Source organism: Thermobia domestica, chromosome 2, assembly GCF_964235325.1.
Source record: "Thermobia domestica chromosome 2, izTheDome1.hap1.1, whole genome shotgun sequence".
Classification (NCBI taxonomy): Eukaryota; Metazoa; Arthropoda; class Insecta; order Zygentoma; family Lepismatidae; genus Thermobia; species Thermobia domestica.
In genome coordinates this window covers 166774980-166799356 of record NC_137455.1, presented here as the reverse complement: position 1 = coordinate 166799356, position 24377 = coordinate 166774980, and the positions used below count along the sequence as shown (strand labels likewise).

The 24377-nt window shown below is 34.9% G+C and overlaps 1 protein-coding gene across 1 annotated transcript in view; it reads right to left on the bottom strand.

The window, feature by feature from the left end:
• The window catches only part of LOC145677120 (serine/threonine-protein kinase NIM1), a 161837-nt gene that overhangs the window by 31459 nt on the left and 106001 nt on the right, over positions 1-24377 (bottom strand). Inside the window, exon 3 of the mRNA XM_081747770.1 lies at positions 8683-8901. Coding sequence (XP_081603896.1) covers positions 8683-8901 — 219 coding nt within the window. The remainder of the gene's footprint in view (positions 1-8682; positions 8902-24377) is intronic.

Below are 24377 nucleotides of genomic sequence, written 5' to 3'. Positions count from 1 at the left end.
AAATCCGTAAGGATTCCGTGAATGGAATATGTTCCTTCCCTCTTATAATCACATTTGATGCATGTCATATCAGGAAATTTATACCAAATTCTGAATTAGCTCAAACGTATGGCGGTAGCAGTCTGTAATGTCGATTCTCAGGTGCGGATTCTATTGTACGAGTATAATGCGGAGGCTTTAAATTGATATCTGATGTGCTTTACGTTGTCAACGGAGATCATCTATGAGATATTCTGCAACGAAGATTATTAATTATAATTGATATAAATATTTGATGAAGTGAATAATTGAATAAAGATATGAAATAATATTGTTAGATAATTATATATTGAGTAAATGATGATTCTCCTTAGGCAATTGATAGCCAATGACTAATATAAACATGATTTGTATGTCACGCATTTTCTTAAATGTCTCTTAAGCGCCTCACCTGTTATTATTTAATCATAATTCGTATTAGAAACTGCATACGCCCCTTAACCTAATTGGAGCTAAATAAAAAGTGATCCGTTGTGTCAAAAGTTGGTTGAAATATTTTAGTTTCATCTTTAGTAGATTTGCAACCATAAGTATTCCTGATATGTTAAAGTGCTTTGTGTTTTCTTCTCCTGGTGTGGCTTTCCTGCGTGGTGCAACGTATCTGTAGTCTACAATCCGATGCTTGCAGCTGATGAATTTAATCACTTTGTGATCTGGCATATCATCAGCCAACAAATATAAGCAGTCCAGAAAGAGAGGACATTACACAGTTGTTCATAAGTGTGTTCATGTGGCTTACAGAAGCACACGCACGGAGGAGGGGGATCTATCGCGTCCGGATCCCACTTCCAAAACTTCCTAACTTAACATATGAGTACATTTGTACACTTTCTTAATAAAACTATACTTCTTTAAGAGGGACATGATTGATATATCACGAAAGTTTGATCTTAAACTTCACGTGTACTCTTTCTCTTATAAAAACAATATAGTTCTATCATTTTTCTGAAGTATTTTACAATTACTTATCATCTTTTCATAATGCAGGATAGTAACTGTTCAATACTTCATAGACATAGTGGCTTGTAGTATTGGACCCCCCCCAAAGCTTGAACCCCTCTCCAAAAAATTCTGGGTCTGCGCCTGAACAGTAATTTTATTCAAGATTTTTTTAGGTTTCTACATCTTGAGAAAGGCGAGAGACATCTGTTTCCAAGAAATTTATGCTGGCTGTCGTTGCTCTAGCATTGTTAACAATATGTGTGTCAGATTTGGTCATCCATATTGTGGTGGCCTGGGACCATTTAATTGGTGTTCGTACCACCACTTCTACCATTTAATGTGGTAGAAGTTCGACCATTCATTTCTCAAGACCATAACACTGCATGCCAAATTCTAACTATTTTTTAACAAGTGTGTGTCAGATCTAGGTGTCCAGACTGTTGTGGCCTGGCAATTCACCGGACCTGAACCCAATACAAAATATGTGTGCCATACTATGTCTTTTAATTAAAAAAAAAGTATTATTGCACAAATAAAATAGAACTAATGGAATAAATGTTCATGTGCGCTTTTATGAGATACAGACTAGCACCTGTGAGATTGTTGTATCAATACCGAAAAAGAGTCCAGGCACTGAGGAAAGCTAAAGATCGTCAAAGTACTGAATAATGGTTCTAAAATTTTGAAAACATGTAAAATATATTTCAAAACATGTTAAGCACAAATATGTTCGAATAGCCTCTCATTTCACTCGCAAAACTTGTTCTTCTATAAAACGCTGAGATGAAGATATGTTTTTTTTTGTGTCAGACTGTATGTCCGAGAATGTGTGAATTTTAATTAATACTTGTACACACCAACTACATCAAACGTATGAGGATTGATGAAGATGTCGATTGTGAGCTATTCCCATTTGGATTGTATCAAACTCACTCATTAGACATTAAAACTTTTACATAATTTTAATGTTTATACTTTTTTTTTTTTGTTAAGAAATAACACCCAGTGCTTATAAATCGAAAACGGCTGGAGATACAAAGATTGAACAAAACATTAAATAGAAAAATTCAGAGAGCATCGAATAAAGGAGCATTCTGCTTTGTCGCACAGGACGCTGGAGAGTCATTTGAATATTTTAAATGGAAAGGTCGTTGAACATCTAACACATCATTCAAAATGTCATGAAAAGCAAACAACTATTGTAGAGAAAAGACATTCGTGTAGGACACTTTTCCATTTAAAATTATGGAGTGACTTCCGGTAACTGACATTTTTTATCTTATTTCTTTATTTCATTCAATCGTTTCTGATTTATAAACTCTGGTATTTTATTTCAAACACACGGTACTTCATTATCACAGTAAACAAAGTTTAAGAAACCTTTTTTGTCATTATTAATTATTTACATCGTACCCCTAGGGATACTCGTACCCCAGGTTAGACACGTCTATTCTACTCAATTATAACGACGGGGGCCGCGGTGGCTCAGTGGTAAAGCGTTCACCTCTGATGCTTGGGGTCCCGGGTTCGATCCCAGTTCCCGCCAAGTGAACTTTGTGGTGGACAAACACCGTGTGCGTGGGTTTTCTCGGGGTTCTCTCGTTTCCTCCCACTTTCTTCATTCCACCATTTCATTCATCACTCATCATCACCCTCTCCTTTAGCCTAACCGGCATAAGCGTGGAACGTAAAACTCAAAGATTTCATTTCATTTTCATTTTCAATTATAACGACAGAGGGGGAAAAATGTTACTTTATTTCAAATATAGTGGACTTAACGAATTCAAAGTAAGGAAAATACAATACTTTATGTTATTTTTCAGTTTAAAAATCGATTTAAGTTTTCTGAAACCACGTTACGGAAAGAAGTAACAAGTTATAGTAATTAAATAAACATGACATTAAGAAAGTGAACACGAGACGGTTTTTACTTGTAAATCATAAAGATCTTTAGTTGCAATTGAGTCACTCTGACAATTCTGCGAACAAATGAAACTTTCGAAAGAGTTGCGCAGGACGGAAATGAGATAACATCTTACTTGCTTGTGTGCACATGCATATATATATATATATATATCAATATGTACGTTATATAAATGGTTCTCGCAGGCGAGATAAATTGAAAATAAATATAAGTGTAACGTTAGTATTTTTGTCTCATTCTCAAGCGGTTATTCGTAAAAACAAAAGAAAAAAAGGAACCATTTCCGTGATATCCGTCTAATTCATTAAAGTGACGTCACGGAATATCATAGAATGAGTGAGCGATTGAGGGAGTGTAAAGTTTGGTTCACGCAAAGGTCGTTGCGTGGAAAAAACATGCAAGGCCTCGCAAAAGAATGAAAACCGCCAAGTACGGTACATCACAACCTCACCCTTAATTTTATATTGGAAGGGTGGAGAGGAAAGATGTTTGTTTCAAGGTTATTTTCTTCTCTCTTTTTTACTTTCTTTTAATAAGAAAGATTAGTACTATTGTAAGTATTTAAACATTTATCGGTTTAATAGTTATTAGAATTAATTTCTCTACAATTTTATTTGACTTTTCTTTTTACGAGAAATGATTTGTTAATTAATCGAAAAAAAATATTTCTGTATTTGAATAATTGTTCGTTTAATATTGTAGTCTTGGAATTATTATTCGTTATTTGAGTAATTATATTTGTAATTTGAACAATTATTCAAAAATATTTTTTTTGAATAATTATTCGACCAATTGTTCGGTTATTTGAGAAATAATTCAAAACATTATACTGTATGTTACTTGAATAATCATTCGTTATTTAAATGATTATTAGATCAATTATTAGTTCCTTGGGAAATTATTTGATCAATTATTCGTTATTTGAGAAATTATTTTATCAATTATTTGTTATTTGAGAAATTGTTCGATGAATTGTTCGTTACTTGAGAAATTATTTGGTCAATTACTCGTTATTTGATCAATTATTTATTATCTGAGAAATTGTTCGTTATTTGAGAAATTACTCGATCAATTATTCGTTATTTGAGATTTGATCGACGAATTATCCGCTACTTGAGAAATTATTTGATCAAGTATTCGCTACTTGAGAAATTATTCGGTCAATTATTCGCTACTCGAGAAATTATTTGATCAATTATTCGCTACTTGAAAAATTATTTGATCAATTGTTCGAAATTTGAGGAGTTGTTCGTTCTTTGAGAAATCTACTTTAACGTACTACAATCATACTTTCTAGACTTAGGGAGACAGATGATAAATTCAAGAGAATTGTACAAGAATTGAGGAATAAATATATGGGGAAAACGGTAGGAAATAAAATGTGTACCGACTTTGCATATGATGTAGCTTTTAACAATAGAATTTGGAACAAAAATTCGCAGGATGTTAAAAAAATTAAAGAAAAGAAGTGAAGAATTTCAAATGAGAAAAACGATAAGGATAAAAAATAATGACAATTGGAACGAAAGTATTTCGAAGAGAGAGAGGGGGGTAAGGAAACGAGATTTTATAGTTTTCAGTACCTAGGTAGTCTTATAATGAAGATTTGAAATGTGAAAGGAATTAAAACCAGGGTTAGGAGAAAAGATTTTAAAAACTAAAGAAAGTCGTACTTTATGGGTTGTCAAATAAACAGCAAAGAATCGGATTCATAAAACGTTCCGTTATGGAATATTGTGGTGTGCAGAACAATTATGTGGACATTACGCAAAAGTGATTAAAATCGATTGAGAACGTACGCACAACTGATCCAAGGAGTAACATAAAATTACCTGGATGAAACGAGAAATTATGAAGTGTTAGCAAAATGTTAGGGAAAGAAGAATAGCACTAGCAATAATCAAAAAGAAGAAAATAAATTGATTAGGGCATAAATAAAAAAAATACACTTATTAAAATTCTGAAAAAGGTGAAATAAAAAATGGAAAGGATATAAACTACAATTGATAAGACAATATTAAAGAAGGCAGTTTTTACGTCAAATAATGGAAGTACCAATACTGGGCCGTAATACGGTATATGAAAATCTCTAAATTTGCAGCAACTGAAATGACCTCTGAATGATGCAAGAATGCATGTGATTATCTGCCTGATGATAATATCATTAGCCTCTAAACCATAATGTTGGGGGATTACTGATTATTATCATTTAAGTATCACATATCATTGAACACACTGTTTCATATAAAATCAAGCTGAAAATAGACAACAGCTGTTGTAATAACTTCTTCTGAGACATGTTATTGCTAATATGCGATTGCAAATTCTTTTATGACAAGAACGTAGAACCTATTTTTTGTATTCCGATGATATTGTTACTGGTGCAACTACAGGAAGTTGAGATTTCGTTTAATGCAAGGAAACTTCTGTACCAAGGCTTACATAGTAGATGTGTGATTTAAAAGTTTAGTTTGTTTCATCTCTGTATAGTGACGAATTCGATCTTTGATCGAGATAGATGCGGTTTGCATCGTAAGTTACTCATATAGTAAAGTTCTGAAAAGGCATCTCCTTTAAGTGACACTTGTTTGCAGATAAAATTATATATTATTCCGTAATAGATATACGAGACTTTTCTTTACATATTATATTAATATAAATAAATCATTGATATAGTATTATGTACCGGCAGAAGTGCCCGTCCTTTGCACGGGAAGAATTATGTGAATCCAAAATCTTTCAAAGTAAAGAAATACGTATAGAGTATAATGACGAGCAATGCCTTCCAGACTGCCCCTAACGATTCTCGGGCCATGCAGCGCACAACGCAGCCGAGTAGTGTGAGTTATCTACCTCATAAGGAAGATAATTCACTGTGCATATACATACTATAAAGTTCGACCTTTCAATCCTTTCTCGAGTCAAAAATAATGATTAAAAAAAACCAGCTCGAGACAAAATTAAATTTGGTGAAGATCTATATGTAGGGTCTATACATTATTTGGTGGAGCTAGGGAACTCCTTTCTATCTGCGATGCGAAAATCTGCTGACACACTCACACACAATCTTTTACATATTACCAGAACATGTAACCCTCTAATCCCCTTGAATTGAAAATCGAAAAAACTGCTTCGTAAAAGATTGGATCTGGTGAAGGTCTATTTGTGTATAAAATTGGTGAGTCTAGAAGACTATTTTCTATGCAAAACTCGGATGAAAGACACACACCATTCACGTTTCTTTAGTGTTGGTATATAGATTATACAGATATGTTACTATATGACACTCAAAGAAAACAAAACAATTTTAAAAAAACTATTAAAAATAGTTTTAATGAGGTTTTTAATAAAGTTAATTGTTCAGTATTACATGGTATAATTATTTTCATGAATTTGTTGCGATACTTTCAAAATCTATAAGAAATAACTAAGTGGAATAGAAAGTTCTAGGATCTAGATTATTTATATCCTTTTAATAGAAGTTAAAGTCGACACGTAGGAAATTACTGCTTCATGTATTTTGCATTTCCTAAACTTTTAAATTGATTTCTGTTTACGGAAACCCGATCATGAACCCTTCAATTTAAAAAAAAAAAACTGTTAAATGTGAATATGTCTTGTTTTGTGAGGTCGGTAAACCTTCAGCAAATGTTATCTCTCTAAACCATCGCATTGCGGAACGTCCATTTTTCGTCTTAGTTGATTTGCAGTTTGCGGTCTCACGAAACATTACCCGTCGCCTTTACCAAACAAACGGGGTAATGAATTTTGCTCGACTGTCGATCACGCGAATAGCCATTTACTCGTTAAAAAGAGAGGAATAGAAAAAAGAAAACTTACGAGACATAGTACACAGTATAGTACGATACGGAAAGAGTCACTGACGGACTAAACTAATCTTCAGTGTTCCCTTTGTATGTTAATGACCTCATAAACCCTTTCAGAACAATTTCTACTTGGCTTTAAAACTTCTCATAAATTATTTATATCAATAACTGTTCGAATTTATAGTTAATAATATAATATAATTAAGAAGAGGGAACACAGATTTTTGAAAAAATAATTTAGAAGAAAAGAGTCATTTTGTATATTTTATGTTTTCTTAAATGAAGAATGAGAGGGTCTCATGTAACGTTTAAAGTGAAGTACTTATATAAGTTGTTGTTAGAGGAAGAGAAACAACAACATATACACTCTACTAGTTAATAGTGCACCATTTTACATATAGAGTAAATGAGTGAATAAATAAATAATCATTTCTAGCAAAATAAAAACAATCAATTATCACTGGGGAGTGAACAACATGTTTTCTAGTCCCATAAAATTAAGTTCTCCAAACTTTTTAAAAATTATTATTTCGCATGAGAATGTACCCTTGAGCATTTGATTTTAATTAGGTTGATGTAATTTATCGATGTTTCATCTTTGCACAAGGGCGCACCTAGGAGGGGGGGTCAGGGACCCTGCCCAAAACTTCGTCACTGAACATACATTTGTACACTTTCTCAATAAAACTATACTTATTTAACAGGGAAACGATTGATGTAGCATAAAAATTTAATCTTATGCTTCATCTGTACTCTTTCTGTTACGAAAGCAATCTAGCTCTATTTTTTTTTCTGAAAATATAGCTGGAAGTATTTTACAATTACTTATCGTCTTTTCGGGTGCAGAATAACATCCGTTCAATACTATGTAGATGTAATGAGCGTAATGGTGGAATAAAGAAAGCGGAGAAAAACGAGAGAACCTCTCTTCAAATGGTGTTTGTCCACCACATAACCCACTTGACGAGAGCTAATATCGAATCAGGGATCCTACGCACCAGGGGTGAGTGCTCTATAACTGAGCTACAGTGGCTTCAAGCACTGTCAGTGTTGACGTGGACTCCGTGTGGAAGCACATAGTTCTTACCGTGCCTCGATGGCGCCATAAGTGGTAGCACGTACCGGCCATCTACAAATCTACTAGGTAGGCCTATATGTACTAACTGTAAAACAGCGGCAATACCGTTCACAGATGAAAAGAAAGATTATTTATAACGATTCTGTAATTGTTACCATTATTGCAATTTAAGTTTCAAATTTGAGTTTAAATAATTGATTAAGCTGAAATTAAATTAGTTTTAAATAAGTACACTTTATTCAGAAGTTTCCTGTTATAAGTTGGAATTACCGCATATTTAAACTGCGGAGTTTGTAGATTTGCATTTGTTGAAGAATTGAATTCTTTGAAGAATCAGTAGTTACTGACGTAGGCGCTATCAAGAACCAGGAGTCCGTTCATTTGAATACGTAATTGTACGAGCAGTCGAAGGCTGTGATAACCTGAGACTCTGACGCTGTAAGGAACAAGATGTTTCCCCCTGTTTTTTATTGATTGATTGATTAACTTCAATTTTAGCATCAAAGCTATATGAAACGTGGACCCACAACTTTACGTGGAATCCAAATTACATGAGATACAGCCGCGAATCGAACCTGGTCTTACATGCCAAAGATGCGTATGCTAATCATATCGCAATGACGGAGCTTCCACTGGTTTTTGTTCAATACTTGAGGAGCGTAATTGTAGACCTCTAAACCTGTGATTTATGTTTAAATGAGGTGTAAGTACGCTTTTTTCCTTGTCTAGGAAATAGTACTTGTCTGACAATCAATGGGGATCCTTGATTGTTTGCTTTGTATGTCTTCTATCTCATTTACGATATACAAGGACGGAATAAAGTTACATAAACCGATATAAATCATTAACTGTAGAATACTTTGTTTTCTTACCGCGTGTAAGTTGATGTATTGCCAATTTCACTTGAGAGAAGTTGCCAGTACCCAGGTCCCCTCTGAATCTGTACAGACCGACTCTCTTCCCCAGGTTTACTTCTTTCAGCCAACGCTCGTCGTGATGCAGTCCCCACACCAGCCTTTGATACGGGGTCTGTTTCACAGACTCTGGTTTGCGAAGCGGGGCGCTCGCTTCTTCCACACAATTTCTACTGCCTAAGGAAGAAAAATGAAACAATATTAAAATATATGTTTTATAATTACAGGAGTATGGCATTATATTGGTCAATGACACACAGCAACATTTTATACCATTACAGAAATTTATTTGTCTCGGTACACTAAATGTAGATGATAGTGATAAAGTAATGTTGTTTTACCAAATCGTGTTATATTGTGAATGAGAGTTTCAACATAAGAAATATCAAAACAAATGCACTATTTGACATTACTTTTCAAGATATCTCAAAACTGAATTTCTTCAATATTTTTCAGTTAATGTTGGCTAGATTTCAATAAAAAAAATATCTGTAAGTTATGTGTAAACTATAGCTCTAAATGGTTGTATGTCTAGGTAAATAGTACTACCTGTACCATGAAATGTGAAATTAATGAGAAACTGTTTTTAAGATTATTAAATTGCATAGTTCAGAGTTAGGAGAGGTGATACAATTCATCACGATCATAGCTTAACAGATCTCTCTGTGAATAGTAGCACATTCTTATGTTGGAAGATTGTGTCATCGTTAGAAAAACAAATCTGTACTATAAGATGCTATACAGAGTCGCCTAAAGTGTCCGCATAATCACTGGCAGTAACTCATCCTTTGAGGATAAAAATAGGGGCGACGGAATATTAACGTAGTTTCATTAGTGCAGAGCGATCGCCATATTTGATTGGAGGAAGTGGGCAGTAGCGCCTGTTTTTGTGTCCTCACCATCATCTTTCTTGTTCTATCGCGTTGAGAGCTGTGATCACAGTTTGATATTCCAACCCATTCCTAGATATTGAGTTTATGCAGCTCTTATCAGACTGTGTCCAAGAAGTTTGCGTACTCCTCAGCTTGAGCTTCACAGAGAATATATATTTTTTAATGGTCATGCATTGTTGAACGGGGTATATTCAGTTAAGCTGCTTTTTTACGAAGCGAATTAGTTAGAAATGTCGCCATTGACCGTGTCTTTGTTTCCTCACGTGTCTTTTTACATCAACTATGCAGCCTGTCTTTGACACAACCTAAACCAAACGCACGTTTCGTCCAATCAAGCGGAGTTATCACAAGATGAGTTCTTGCCAACGTGATCTCATACCGCAGTCATTACCTGTATTAGTGCTTGAGATGTGTGTGGTCGTTCGTGCGCCCACACACATACAACTAAATGTTCCTCAACTGTATGACTGCTATCATTGACATCAACCATGGCTTCTCGATTGAAATTTTTCGTTTAACTTGAAAGTACGAGACTTGCTTGAAAGAAGGGATTCCAGACATTGTTGTCTGTGAATACGAAAACAATGTTATCAATGTTACGAACACTCCAATTAAATTACACTAACATTCTTCTTTGTTATACTGGAACCTATGGATACGCGGACTTCTCAGATACCCTGTAGAAAAATTTGCAGATGTTGATTAAATTTTACAGTAAGTAGTTCCGCATTAACTCTTTAGTTGTTTGTGACAATCTTCAATATTTGACGATCCCTCTCATCTACATTTGGTTTTCATCGGCTATTCTTCTTTGATTATGTCTTCTCAAAAGTTTTGCGAGCCACCATCTCCTAGAATACTGTTCCCCGCGACACGTCTAACACATGGCACCTTGCGTACACTTGTCCCAAATAATAATGAAACACAATTTACCCTGTTTGAAAAACGTTCGTTTTACAATGTCTGGAGTGAATATACACAATTCTTACGAAACCACTTCACGCACTTTACAACACTAGCACACAACATAACAGAATCAATCTTATTACCTTAAAGATTACGCGCTGCTACAATATGAGTGCTCCATTATATACATATGTATGTATAAATTTATTTTATAATGATTTGAAACACTGGCAAAATAACTCTATGCAAGTGGATGTTGATACGTGATGAATAAAACATAATCGAATTAAAGAATATTGTAATTCCGAGATTTATTCAGAATTATGTAATTTTTTTTCTACCATTTGTGACTGAATTCACAGGAAAAGGTAACAGATAGTGTGGAAATGATGTGCCTTTGGACATTGTTTCTGAGATCATCTTGCAAATAGCATCAGCGAACCGAATGGATGAGTCAATAAATCATATTGACCGACTTTTATGATGAATGGAAACAGTAAAAGAACTTCATTTCCTGTTTTCTGGAAATGGCAGAGACTGTTTTATGTTTCTTGGAAAGGCCAAGGTCTTCTTCACTCGTTGTGTTTACAGTTAACTATAACTGCGATATTCTTTTATGGGTACGTAAACAATGATTAAAAGACTTCAGGTACGAGTGGCACATGTTAATTAAAAATTACGAGACTTCCATTACGTATTTCACTTGGCTTGTGTTATTTTGTACAAAAGAAGAGGTAATCATACTAAAGATAATCATTTGTTATTTCGTGATATAAACAGCACGCAATCATGTAAAATGGACAGAAGGAATATTCAGCATTAATACATAAAATGTAAAACGGAACAATTGTGGAATACATATCAGTGCTTGAAATTCTACTGGGAAAAAATCATCCAAAGATTTTACATATATAAAAGATATATATACAGGGCCGGATTTACGGGGGGTGCAAAGGTGCACGTTCACCCCCTTCGTTGTAAATATACACTACCTAAAGTGAAAAGCTGGCAGTGAGTTTTGCAAAATCAATAGTTTAAGTCAGTTTTCCGAAGGTTGAAGGAAGATTCATCGAGAAAAGACACTTAAGATTTCCAAAGGAATTCCTCATTCAGATCACAGATGCCTAAAGGCATTTAAAAAGCTCAAATTTAATTCAAATGTGCTGGTAGTTATTGGTGCACCACCCTCAGAGGATCCTGGATCCGGCCCTGTATATATATATATATATATATATATATATATATATATATATATATATATATATATATATAGCAATCGCGATAAACCTTACTGACCTTACTGTTTACTTGCCACGTTCAAATCGTCCCTACGGGATGCCTTCTTGCCATCGCTAAGCTTATATAAAAATGGATGCATTTTGCTAATATGTATCAATATTAATAATAGTATCAATAGCATTAAAAAACACTAAAGTAGTCCTTTTAACGTAATTCAAATGGAGCTATAAAGGTCAAACACATTGACTAAGTTTGTAATCCTTTTCTGTGTAAAAGAGAAAGAGGGAAAGCAACGTCGCTTTCATTTGCAGAGGTCAACCGGAAGATCATCCTCAACTAGAAGTATTTATTGAAATATTCCTGTCATATAACAAAGAAACATATGGGTAACTTCAATGGTGTTCCGCTTCCTTTGAAGCTGTCTGAGGATCATTTAACCGCGCCGACTTTCACCATATATACCAATCGGTTGAGTAGAACAAAATGGTACGCGTCAATGTAATAGCTCATGCACAGTTATCGAGAAAAACTAATTATTTCGTAAATCTAAAAGTTAATGCTGAAAGAAAATCTCGCAACGTATTTAGGTAAGACTGATCCTCAAGTGCACCCTCAAGAAGCTCTTCATTATGATACTAGTAAGACAACAGTATGTAATATGGTTAGTGAGATATAGGCCCCAAATTATCATTAACTTCTTCAAGCTTCACTTTTCGTTAAACTATAATATTGTTTAAATATTAGCCACATATCAATTTGATGGTTCATGTCAAGCTGAAGAAAATGACATGCTTAACGACAAATTCTGAAGCTTAATGTCCAAGAAATTAGAAAAAACACAACTTCAGTGGTGCTAAAAAGACATATCGTTCGATGTAAAAAGAATGAGTTGTTAGCTTTCAGATCAGGTCTTCTTCTAGCAGTGACCAATAGAATTGCGAACATCCTATTCACAATTCTTTGAGACACTATGTCCTATATATATATACGTCACTTTTATTTAGCACTAATACATTATACTACATGACTGTTAGGACTGTAAATTACACAAAATTCCTAGACAGTTTCTGCTTCATCATCCAGTTCCATCAATGTGTTCGTGTTCGCTAAGGAATGTCATTCCTCAAACATGTTATGATAAACAATTGACTGACGTATATGGTCAAAATAGGATATAGTATAACTATCTTTCAAAATTATACACGTTTGTTCTTAATGTCTTAATTATCGAGGTGCACGATGCTTCAGTGATAAAGTGCTCACTTGTGGTGCGAGCGGTGTCTGGTTCGGTCCCAAGTCTTCTGAATTTGTGGTGGACAACACCGTATCTGTAGATTTTCTCTACGTTCCCAGTTTCCTTCCACACTCTCATTGCAAAATGTTTTAAAGAATCATTAACTTAAACTAATCATCTGTCTCTTAAAGGGCATGAATGAGTGACATAAAACTGAAAATTCTATTTTCTTTTGATTAAATTCAAACTTTTTCATCGCTTAAAGTGGTCTTCTCAACGGGGAAAAATTTATGTGCGTGCTAACAGAATTCTATTCTTGGTACAGTCCTCGGATCCATTACTTTACAGGGGTGCCCACAAGGGGGGGCCTATGACGCAAACTGCGTCATTGAAATATTTGGGGGGGGGTTAAAAATCTATATAAATATGTTTGGCGGGGGGGGGGGGTAAAATTAATCGAAAAGATTTTTTTTCATGGAAGAATACCTATGGATAGACAATTGCGGGGGGGGTGCGTCATGGAAATAAGGGGGGGCACCACTGCTTTATAATGATGGGTCACAAATAAATATATACTTGAGGAGGGTTTCAAAAGCACGTGTATTTACTCTACCCTCTCCGTAGTGGTACGAATTTGATGTAAATTATACACAAAGCTAGTAGGATTGTCACTAAAAATTATTCCAATTTGCAAGTTCCTAAGTGATGATGGAGACGAGAAACGAACAGAAAAGGAGGATGTGTGTCCCCAAGGAAGTTTTCCTTAGATGAGAAGCGAATGTTGATAAAATATCATTTTCACCGATACATGTTAGCAGTCTAAACTTCGACGACTTGGGCGAACATCTAGGTGAGCAGCACCATTCCAAAGAATTGTGAAGAAATGCGTTTGCGCTCTTCCAAACCCGCCATCGCATACAGAAGATTAAGCACGGGAAGGTTGACACCAAACTTAGACAATAAGTACAAGGTGGACGCCATTCGGCGTATTGTGGCTGAAGAAATAACAATCAACCTGAAAATATTAATTAAGTGAACAAATATTCCGGAAACAAGCGCACACAGAATTATCACTACACAATGAAATCATCGCATTGGAGCCACATGTTCTGAAGGCAGAAGAGAAGGAACATCGTCTTCAATTCACACAAGATTTCCTCAGGTGTGGGAATGCAGCGTGGCTGTTCAAATTCAAAGCTCTCATGAAACACCAAAGCATGAGCCACCGCCTAAAGGTGTACAAGCACCGAAAACAACTAAACAACAGAAATCGGCAATCAAGGTCATGTTTACCGTTATTATGTGCAAAGACAGAATCATGGCTGCTATCCCCTCTGACGAAGGAGAAATTGTGACATTTCATATGTATGCATCTCTAAGTTTGTCCGCAGGTTTAACAACCCACCGATTAGTTCCAAAACTGGTTTCTGCACCACGATAACGCAAGGTACATCGGACTACCCAAACCATTGACTTCATTCGTGCTTCAGGGTTCAACCTTCCCAGACACTGCCTTACTCACCCAACCTCACCCTGTGATTTTTTTCCTTAAAAAAGTCATCATGTGCGGCTAATGTTAGAGTATTATAATGCGTGATCAATACAGTGCACGTCGAACTACAGAAACTGACACCTAATGATACTCAGGACTCTTTTCCTAACCAGATCAAGAGACTATGAAAATGTCTGCATGTGAGCAGCGGTAATGTACAGAAGTAAAAACTAAATCGAATATCTGAAAGTTTTTCTGTTCCCAAATGCACGCTTTTGGACCTGCCTAGTAGAAAGTGAACAAGTAAATTACCCTTAGAAATTATTTCTTATATAATCTGAAAATCTAAACTTAAAATAAGAATAGAAACAACAAAAATATGTGTGTACCAGATTCATTTTAATATTCATTAGCATGTATGATTTTGGGTCGATTCTGGAGGAGATTACTTTTCTTCAGTCTAGAGTTTAGGGCATATTCACTGATCTGACTCTGAAACATTTTTTAATCCTTAGTAGCTATTAAGTGCAGGAAACAAGCAACATCAAGAAAATCTAGCGTATTCTTCATGAAGCAACGAAAATTCTTTTGGAAACTGTACATTAGGGCTCTGTAAAATTAGAATTGAAAATCTATTATTGTTCTATACATGTACTACAAGTAAAATGATTGAAAAGGAAATTTTACACATCTTGATAATGCTGGCAAAGCTCAAGTCAGCATATATTAAAATAATGACTCTATGTAATGATACGTTGTGGTGTTTTTATAACACATTGGTGCAAATAAGTAGATCGGTAACTTGCAAGAACGTGCCATTTGCATACCATCAAGATAACAGAATTTTACACGCGGCACAATTGTTTTAACGATAGAATTCGTTAAGATGACTAAATCCATATCACATGCATTTTATACATGCATGCCACACGTGAGTTTCGTTACTCCAAATTTCATACCTTACATTGTGTTATCCTATTCAAAATACTGTATTCATTTTTCGTTAGTAGATCTTTCCAGATTTTTTCACAGTTTTAGATTTCAAATTAATTTATTTTACATATATTCTGGAAATAACACTTGATTTAATTTTTATATAACATTTTACTTTAATATACTTTTCAATGCAGACGTAAATATACAATAAGAAGGAGGCAATTTCTTAAAAATCTAAAAGTCTCATGTTAAGAATTATGGGTATACAGAAATTTAAATAGGCCTACATAAACTCAAGTGTAACTCTGTGTTACATCATCACAGCAAAACGACTGAACCGATTTTGATGAAATTTTGTATAAATACAATAGAAGGTCGAAGGTTGTCTTGATAAATATCGAGTTTGAGTTCCGGGTAACTCAATACCTATCCCTCTTATTGATGTTGAGAAGTCATCTGAAGTGTCGGCGTTTGAAGTATTAGGAACATCTGCATCTGTCGCAGGTGTTTGGGAGTAGTTTGGTTTGCATGATAATGACTTCGATCCTTCGGAAAGAAAGAATCAAAATGATACAATTGGCGAGGCGAGCTGAAGATGGTGATAGCCGTGCGAAGGGGCATGAGGACCAAGAATTGGTTCACTAACCAATTACGATGAAAAAAATGAAATTAAATCTTCGAGTTTTACGTCCAACGGTTATGCCGGTTAGGCTAAAGGAGACGGTGATTATGAGAAATGAGTGGAAATGGTGGAATGAATCAAGTGGGAGGAAATGGAAGAACCCCGAAAAACCCACGAGCACGGTTTTGTCCATCACAATGTCCACATGGCGCAAACTGGGATCGAACGAGGGACCCAAGCACCGCTGGTGAACGCTCTACCACTGAGCCACCGCGCCCCCAATTAAGATGACTGTAGGCAAGTCAAGTCAGTTTAATGTCTCGATCTTGAAATGGATGGATTTCTAGCTTTCTGCTTCTTATATATATATATATATATATATATATATATATATATATATATATATATATATATATATATATATATATATATATATATATATATATATATATATATATATATATATATATGTGTGTGTGTGTGTGTGTGTGTGTGTATTTGTTAAAAGAGGTCTGCGTCTGGTGATGACTGTACCATGTATAGTAAATATGCTTTCTTTAATGGACTCGTTCGTGTAGTAGTCTGTGTTCTTCCTGGTTTTATGTGTTCTTCCTATCTTTTTTTTATTAAAGTTGTTTTTGTCTAATTGAGTTGTTTGTTGGTTTTGTTTGTGTTCTTTATGATTATTGGTATTTTCTGTGTTTATTAGTGTTAGTGTGCTTTTGTTAGTGTTCTTTGCGTTTATAGCAGGGATGCAAATAACCACTTGCCCACTCGCCCAGGGAGAGTGGTTCATTGGTGAGGACGAGTTTTTAACAATAAAATTATAAAAATCACGATTGAGATCCGGGATGTGGGCTAGTAGCTTTTCTCTTGGGTTAGTAAAATTTTGTTGCTTATTTGAATTCCTGGTTTATAGTGTTCTTCTCTGTTTTGTTAATGTTCTTCTTTGTTCTTGTTAGTGTTCTTCTATGTTTTGTTACTGTTCTTCTTTGTTTCTGTTAGTGTTCTTCTTGTTTTGTTAGCGTGTTTATGCTTTCCTTTGAGTTTCACTGTGCTGTTCAGCAATTTCCTATGTTGCCTTTGGAGTGATGGTATTGTTTGGACAGTGCTCATACGCTGTATCAGTTTTGAACCCGTACCAGCAGGCAATCCTGCAATTTACCTGTCAGAAACGTATGTTGTGTGTTATTTGTTTATGTTACTAGTTTTCACTGTGCTGTCTGCTCATGGTAGTAGTTAGTTAGGGCTTGTAATATTGTTGTTGGATTGGGTGTGTTTTGCTTGTCTTCTTCTATGAAGTCCTATTGATAGAATTCCTTTCGCTGTAGTTTGTAAAAGTATTTGATGCTTAGTTGGTAGATTGTTTATTTGATCGGCTTTAGGATTGCTAATTCTTATACAGCGTGTAACACAAATGCATGGCCAAAAATAACCAGGTGATTGCGAACATCCAAATAAGTAAAAATGTTCCTATAAACATGGGTCCGATGCCGCTTCGTTTCGGAGATACAGGGTGTTCAAACGTCGAGTCCCTCCAATGGCTCACTATGGGCAAGTGAATAGAAATGTTGAATATTACAGAAATAATACAATCCAGTGGAATTATGCCTTTACAAACACATTTATACTAACATAGAGAATTAAACTAATCGACATTTGAGGTTATTGGATTGTCAGTGTTGCCAACCTGGTACAAAGTGTTGTGTTTTCAAATAGCACCTGTTATGTTTCCTGCCAACCTTTCAAAAAGTGTTATGTTTCCTGCTTGTTGCTCCTAGTGTAAGCACCGCTAACATTAAAATTGATTCAAAAATAGATAGATAGACAATTTAAGAATAGTAGAAAGGAAAATAAACAATGGCTACTTTAGGATTTGATAAAACTGAGAAAGAGATGTATGTAATATTGTTGGAATACGTAAAGAGTAATTCTAACGAAATCGTTTCTTAGTAAGTAATGGAATGGTTTCCTTGATAGATTATGGAAAGGAACAATTGCAATCTAGACTATGTGAAACTTACAAACAAATCATATTTCTAAGATTAAGAACTCCTTAAGTTCCTGAAGTCAAAACACATACTGTTACTCTTACTGTACAGTATATTGTTCAATTTACTGTAAAACGATAATAAAAAGCTGATTCATTTACTGCCCTGGTACTATTACAGTACATTCAACTTGTTTGCATATAGCAATTTCAACAAATGCATGTCAGAGTTTACTAAAAATCCGTAGCTTTTCGTGTAAATATTCACTTAAACATTTGCATAATGAATACCAAGAATAGAAGCTGATCTACTTTTGCATAAATATCCATGGCATCGATTTCTGTAATTAGTCAACACACATGCACCTTTCTCATGCGATTCCTTTTAAATCAAAAATTATATAGAGAAAGTTATGAACAATTAATCTACATTGACCGTAAACGGATTCTTATCTACACGAAATATCTTTGGTCACAGTTCTGAGTTCCATACTTATTTCATACATGTGGGCGTGGAAATTTACCTGAAGAAATACATTGTAACTAAGTAAACCGGATATTAGTTACTATTACATTTAAGTAATGTTTGATAGAATGTTCATTCTCAAATAATTTTACCATAGATAACCAATAAATTTGGCTCAATGTTACTTAATTCCGATGTTGATCCAGCACCCATTGCAGTTGATGAGCTTCGTGAATTAATAGTAGCGAAATCTGATTTACAAAGTCAGAAATAAAGGTATTGGGACTCGATGCGCTGATCTCGCATTCCTCGTGCTCTTAGCTGACTATGGTCCTTTTAGGCTTGCCTTCGTAGCTTTGGGAAGTTTAGTTTGTAAGTGATTATTTTTTTAAATCTACTATGTATATGCACGGGCGTCTCTGGTAGGGGGATGCGTTCCCAAAAAAGTTTATGTAGGAGAGAAAATAAATGAAAGCAGTAAGAAGTAAAGAAATAGAAGGAACGCATGGATGTTATATTAATGGTTAAGAAGCAATATGACGATATATATATATATATATATATATATATATATATATATATATATATATATATATATATATATATATATATATATATATATATGAAACTTGTCTTGAGCTAGTGATGGGATTTTTCTTTAAAAATGTCTTACAGGGAATCTTTAAGACTGAGTATATAAACAATAAACTATCGTACATTGTCCGAAAGGACCGATGATACTGTATACAACTAGAAGTTTATACGCCCCACAAAAAGATGCGGTAAACTGCGAAGAACAGCTTTTAATTGGAGCATATTTTCGATCTAATATCAAGGTACAACATTATAAAAGTAATCAAATAGGTAATTTCAACGAGAAATAGGGAAACAAGATTTTTTTTTCTCCAGATGATTGGTAAAGAAAGGTTATCCAAAGTAAGTAATAACAACTAGAGTTGCCCATGAAACAATACGGGACAAAACACAATTTTCTCGAAGAGAGACAGCTTTTCCAAAAGGAACACATATTTTCCTATATAAGACATCATTTTCACATCTTTTCGAGACGTGACAGCTTCAACCCTTGTCTCGAATGAAACCTTGAAGTCAACATAGTAAGACTAATTTTTCAGTATACCCAAAAACATACTGGCTAACTCTATGTGTTTCAAACACAAAGACGTCTACAAATATGCATGGATTTCTCCAACGATGATTTTGAAAAAGAAAGCATATATATAGATCAGCGGTGACAAGTAATAAACGTCCTTTCAGGAAGTAGTGGACTGCGAACTCATAATTGCAAAGATTTGACTGATTTTCCACAAAACAGAGAAAAGTGAAAGCCATAAGAAAAGATATATCGGAAAATTTAAGAATATGAAGATCAAGGAAATATATTTCTATCAAGTTTTGCAGGGCAGAGGTGACAACAATATTGACAAAACATAGACAATCATCCTGTGAGAAAAGCAACGGAAGAAATGATAGGATACATCATGGCGAAGATTGAGGTGCGATGAACAATTACAAAGATGTGAATAAACAGCACAAACGAAGTAAATTATAATCCGAGTAGTTTAAGTATGGAAATATAATAGTAAATGTATGGCTACGCATATTTTTAGAAATAGCAAAAACAAACAAAAAAAAGTACGTAAAATGCTGCGGAAACACAAGAAAATAGTAACAGCAACAGAAAAATAAGGTATTTGTTACATAATGGATTCGACAAAGGTTTATCAGCTCGGACCAAATGGAATTTAGGATGAGAACGGAAGCAGCTGTTGTCAAAAAGGTCTCAGGTAAATGAAAGTAAATTTTCGATCATCTGTTAATTGTAAACATGTAAAGTCACATAAAGGGAAATATATTACACTCTGCAAAACTCCTTAGAGATTGGATCAGCTATTTAAAAATTAAAGAACTTAATCTGAGGGAGCTGATTTGATTCCAGTAGAACTCAAGACAGCAGGATTCGTCCTAATAAAATAAATTCGTAGAGTAAACTGCTTAACACAACAGAAAGAAAAAAAAATCCCAAAGAATGGAGAGCCCTGACAATAATAGATAGAACATATCGCCACCGGAAAGCAGAAAGGTGCTAAGCGCCAAACTGCAAATTTCTCAGGAGAGCATAAAAACTAATGAAATAATAACTAATTTCCATTCTTTCATTCTTCTATAGTATTCAGTTTTCACTGCAGACCTTTCATATTGTCTCTTGCCACTTGTCTTCTTTCTGCCAACATTAAATATGAAATAGAAAGTCAGGATATGCACTTAGTTGTAAATCAAGAATAATGGCGCTTAGCATCTATCTGCTTTCCGGGGGCGAAATATTTAAGAACAGAAAGAAAGTAGAGTGCATTAATTATCGAAGAATACGTCTATTGTCACACTGCTGCTTGATCTTGTCTAACCATGTTGAAACTTCTTGACATGATAGTCAAACACTGGAGTACTTATTTTACATCAGACAGATATTAGAGAAAAGTACGTAATATAACAGTACGATTCTCCAATTATTCATGGATGTTTAAGGAAGCGTATTATTTTGTTAAAGAGATAGTTTATATTAAATCATGAAAGAATTCAAAATTACCAAGAAAATTGTACAATTGATGAAAGCAACAAATCATCACAAGAAATCATAACATATTGGACATCACATGGTTCATAGAAAAATTGTAATTCCGAAGCATGAGAACCGTCGAAAATTCTGAAGCCATTCACTAACAACCTGCACAGTTATTGGCAGTTGGAGTTTGATGCGCAATATCTGCAGAGAGGCTAATGAATCCTATATTTTTGAGGAGCATTTTGGACGTTGTAAAGTTGGTTAAGCAACTGGATGATATAGAGCTGCGTCAATGGTATTTTCAAGAAAACGGTGCAATATGCCATACTTCAAAGGAGTCAATGAAGCTGATTTCAAGCTTCTTTGAAGACCGGGTAATTTCAAAAGTCTATAATTACGAGAATCACCTCCGAGTACTTCCTCTTGGGTTACTTGAAGTAGTAAAGTTTGTCACTTAAGTCACAATTATTTTTCGTGTTCCTGGGGTCTCGGTCTAGCTTCTCAAACCAGGTAGCTGACCCAGACAGCCCAGCAGACCCAAACACACTCCGGTGATAAGTACAGACCCGATGACTTGGAAGCAGCCGAAATAATAGCTCTTACTTCATTACTATAGAATTTTCTAGTGGATTAATAAATCCTCTACTCGAACTCGAATATTCAAGTTTTTGATTTTCGGTGTGACATTTCTTAATCAAGATATTATGTCTTGACTATTTCAAATGTAACTTCATGTTTATTTGTCTTCTTGTAGTTAAAAAAAATCTTACGTTCTACATGACAAGTTTTACGGTTTCATTCAATTATATTTTGATACTGTGTCATAAGAAAATTATGTAGATATTTTCCTGTGATTCCTCATATGCTTATATTTTGATGAACCTTTTAGTTATCTTTCAGTGCAATACACCGTACTTTGACACATACACACACACACACACACACACACACACACACATACGTACACACACACAGACACACACACACACACACACACACACACACAGAAGACATATACAAGAGAAAAAGAAAATTACCGATTTATCGGCAAAGAATCGTGTTTGTGAGGACAACGTTAGCAGCCACAACATATTCCTCATATGTATGATGATGTTTCGTCATCTCAGAGCTTTCACCAAATCTCATTGGTCACAGTTTTTTTTGAGTTACTGGGTCTGCTGGGTTACGGATCACTGACTTAAAAAGGCAAAAGAATACGTCAATTGTCCTCAATTATTGGATGATTCGAGTGGAACATATGTATGAAATCAATAGCACAGTCATTCAGAAGACAGACAGGAAAATTGTACAATATGTTCAGTTGTGTCTCCAGCAGCAGTGTCTGTGTGTGTGGGGGGGGGGGAGCTCACGGTGGCTCAGTGGTAGAGAGCTTATCTCTGGTGCGTGCGGTCACTAGATTGATCCCAGAAAATAAGTTTGTGGCGGACAACATCGTGGCCATGTATTTTTTTGGGATACTCATGCTTCCTCCACTTTCTCATTTCACAATTTTTTTTCATCATCATTCACTTGCCTTAATCATCGTCTCTCTTAGCCTAAAGAGCATAAGCGTGGGACGTTGAACTGAAAAATTTCATTTTATTTTCTAGCAACAATGTTGACCCTTTCAACATTTACTACAGACATTGCATATCTCCACGATTAGCGTACGCACCTTTGACATGAAAGACTCAGGTTCGATTCCCGGCGAAAATTCATATGGTCCGGATCCAACGTTAAACTATAGGTTCACGTCTCATATAGCCTCGCTTCTGAACGGAACGCTAAACTCACAAATCAAATCATATCCAATTACATATCTCTCACAGATACTCATCATTTGCAGTGGCGGATTTAACGTAGGACCGAGGAGGCCTAGACCCCCAGTTTTTTGAGTGACAAAAATAATTTAAGCTATTATTGATATATTTTTGAACATTAACTGAACTCATGATATACCTATCATAGTCTGGGTTTTGACTGCCCCCCAGTTTTAACCCTCCTAGATCCGCCACTGTTCATTTGACATGCAGAAATTTGTTGCTTGTTTCATTCTTGTTGAAATAAGTAACAACAACAACAGCGACAAAAGTGTTTCATATACATTACCCTAGAGTTAGAGTAGTTAATCACATCATACTTTTCTTCTCTTCAGCTAATAAGAACAGATGTAATAAATAAAACAATAAATTGAATTTCATCAAAGGAAGCAAAACATTAAAAAAAAAAAAAAAAAAAAAGCAATCATATATAAATGTTTTATCCTGCTTTTGTTCACTTCAGTTCACAAACGAAATCGAATAGAATGTTGAGCTGAGTAGATTCCAAATATGAATGCGCCGGACATTTCGTTCTTTTTGAAGAGAGAAAGAAAAAGGGAAAGAAATTGTTGCACAAAAGCTGAATATTAGAGCAGTGAGCCATGAAACTCACTGAAAGGGGATTTGTACTGGAAAAATCCCATTTTCATTTCTTCCCATCTCCTTTTTATCTTTCCATTTTTCTTTTTTTCTTTTATTTTCAGGTATATCATATTTTCTTTTTCTTTTTTTTATTATTTCATTTCCAGGTTTCAATACAAATATGTTGCTATGACAACACACGCTTCCATTATTTTTTGTAATTAAAAAAGAACGGTGATCAGGAAAAAAAAACACTCTTCTCTTCATTACATGAATTTCCGCCTCGATTTCATATACGAGTATCACATTTAACGTAAGACTAAAAAAGAACTTCCTTCGGATTCTTCATTTTGTTCTTCCTTGCATACAATGCATTGGAATGGTATAAATTTATTCTTGTTGAAGGTGTCACGGTAGTTGAGTGGTAGAATGTTCACCACTGGTGCAAAAGGGCCCCTGGTTCAACCCAGTCTGTGAGAGTTTATGGTGAACTACATCGTGTCCATGGATTTTCTCGGATTTCTCCCGTTTCTTTCTACATTCTCACTCCATCAGTTGTTTCATAATCATTCACTCTCATTAATCAGCTGTTATTCATGCCCGCAAGCAGAGGGGGCTAGGGGACCTGCCTTCTAAACTTTTTTTTGACCCCTCCAGACCTTAACACAAAATGCTATTATTAATAAAAAAAACACAACTTAGCTATCTGAAAGAGAATTTTTAATGACTTGGCCCCCCCCTAACATATTCATGGCACCCCCAAACCTCTGTGGCTGGTTTCGGGCCTGGTGTTATTTAGCTTTAAAGTCATAATTAGGATTAGGGTTAGGTTTCTGGGCTTTCAGTATCTATGGCCATGTTAGCCCGTCACGTATAAGGCCTGAAGTCCCTC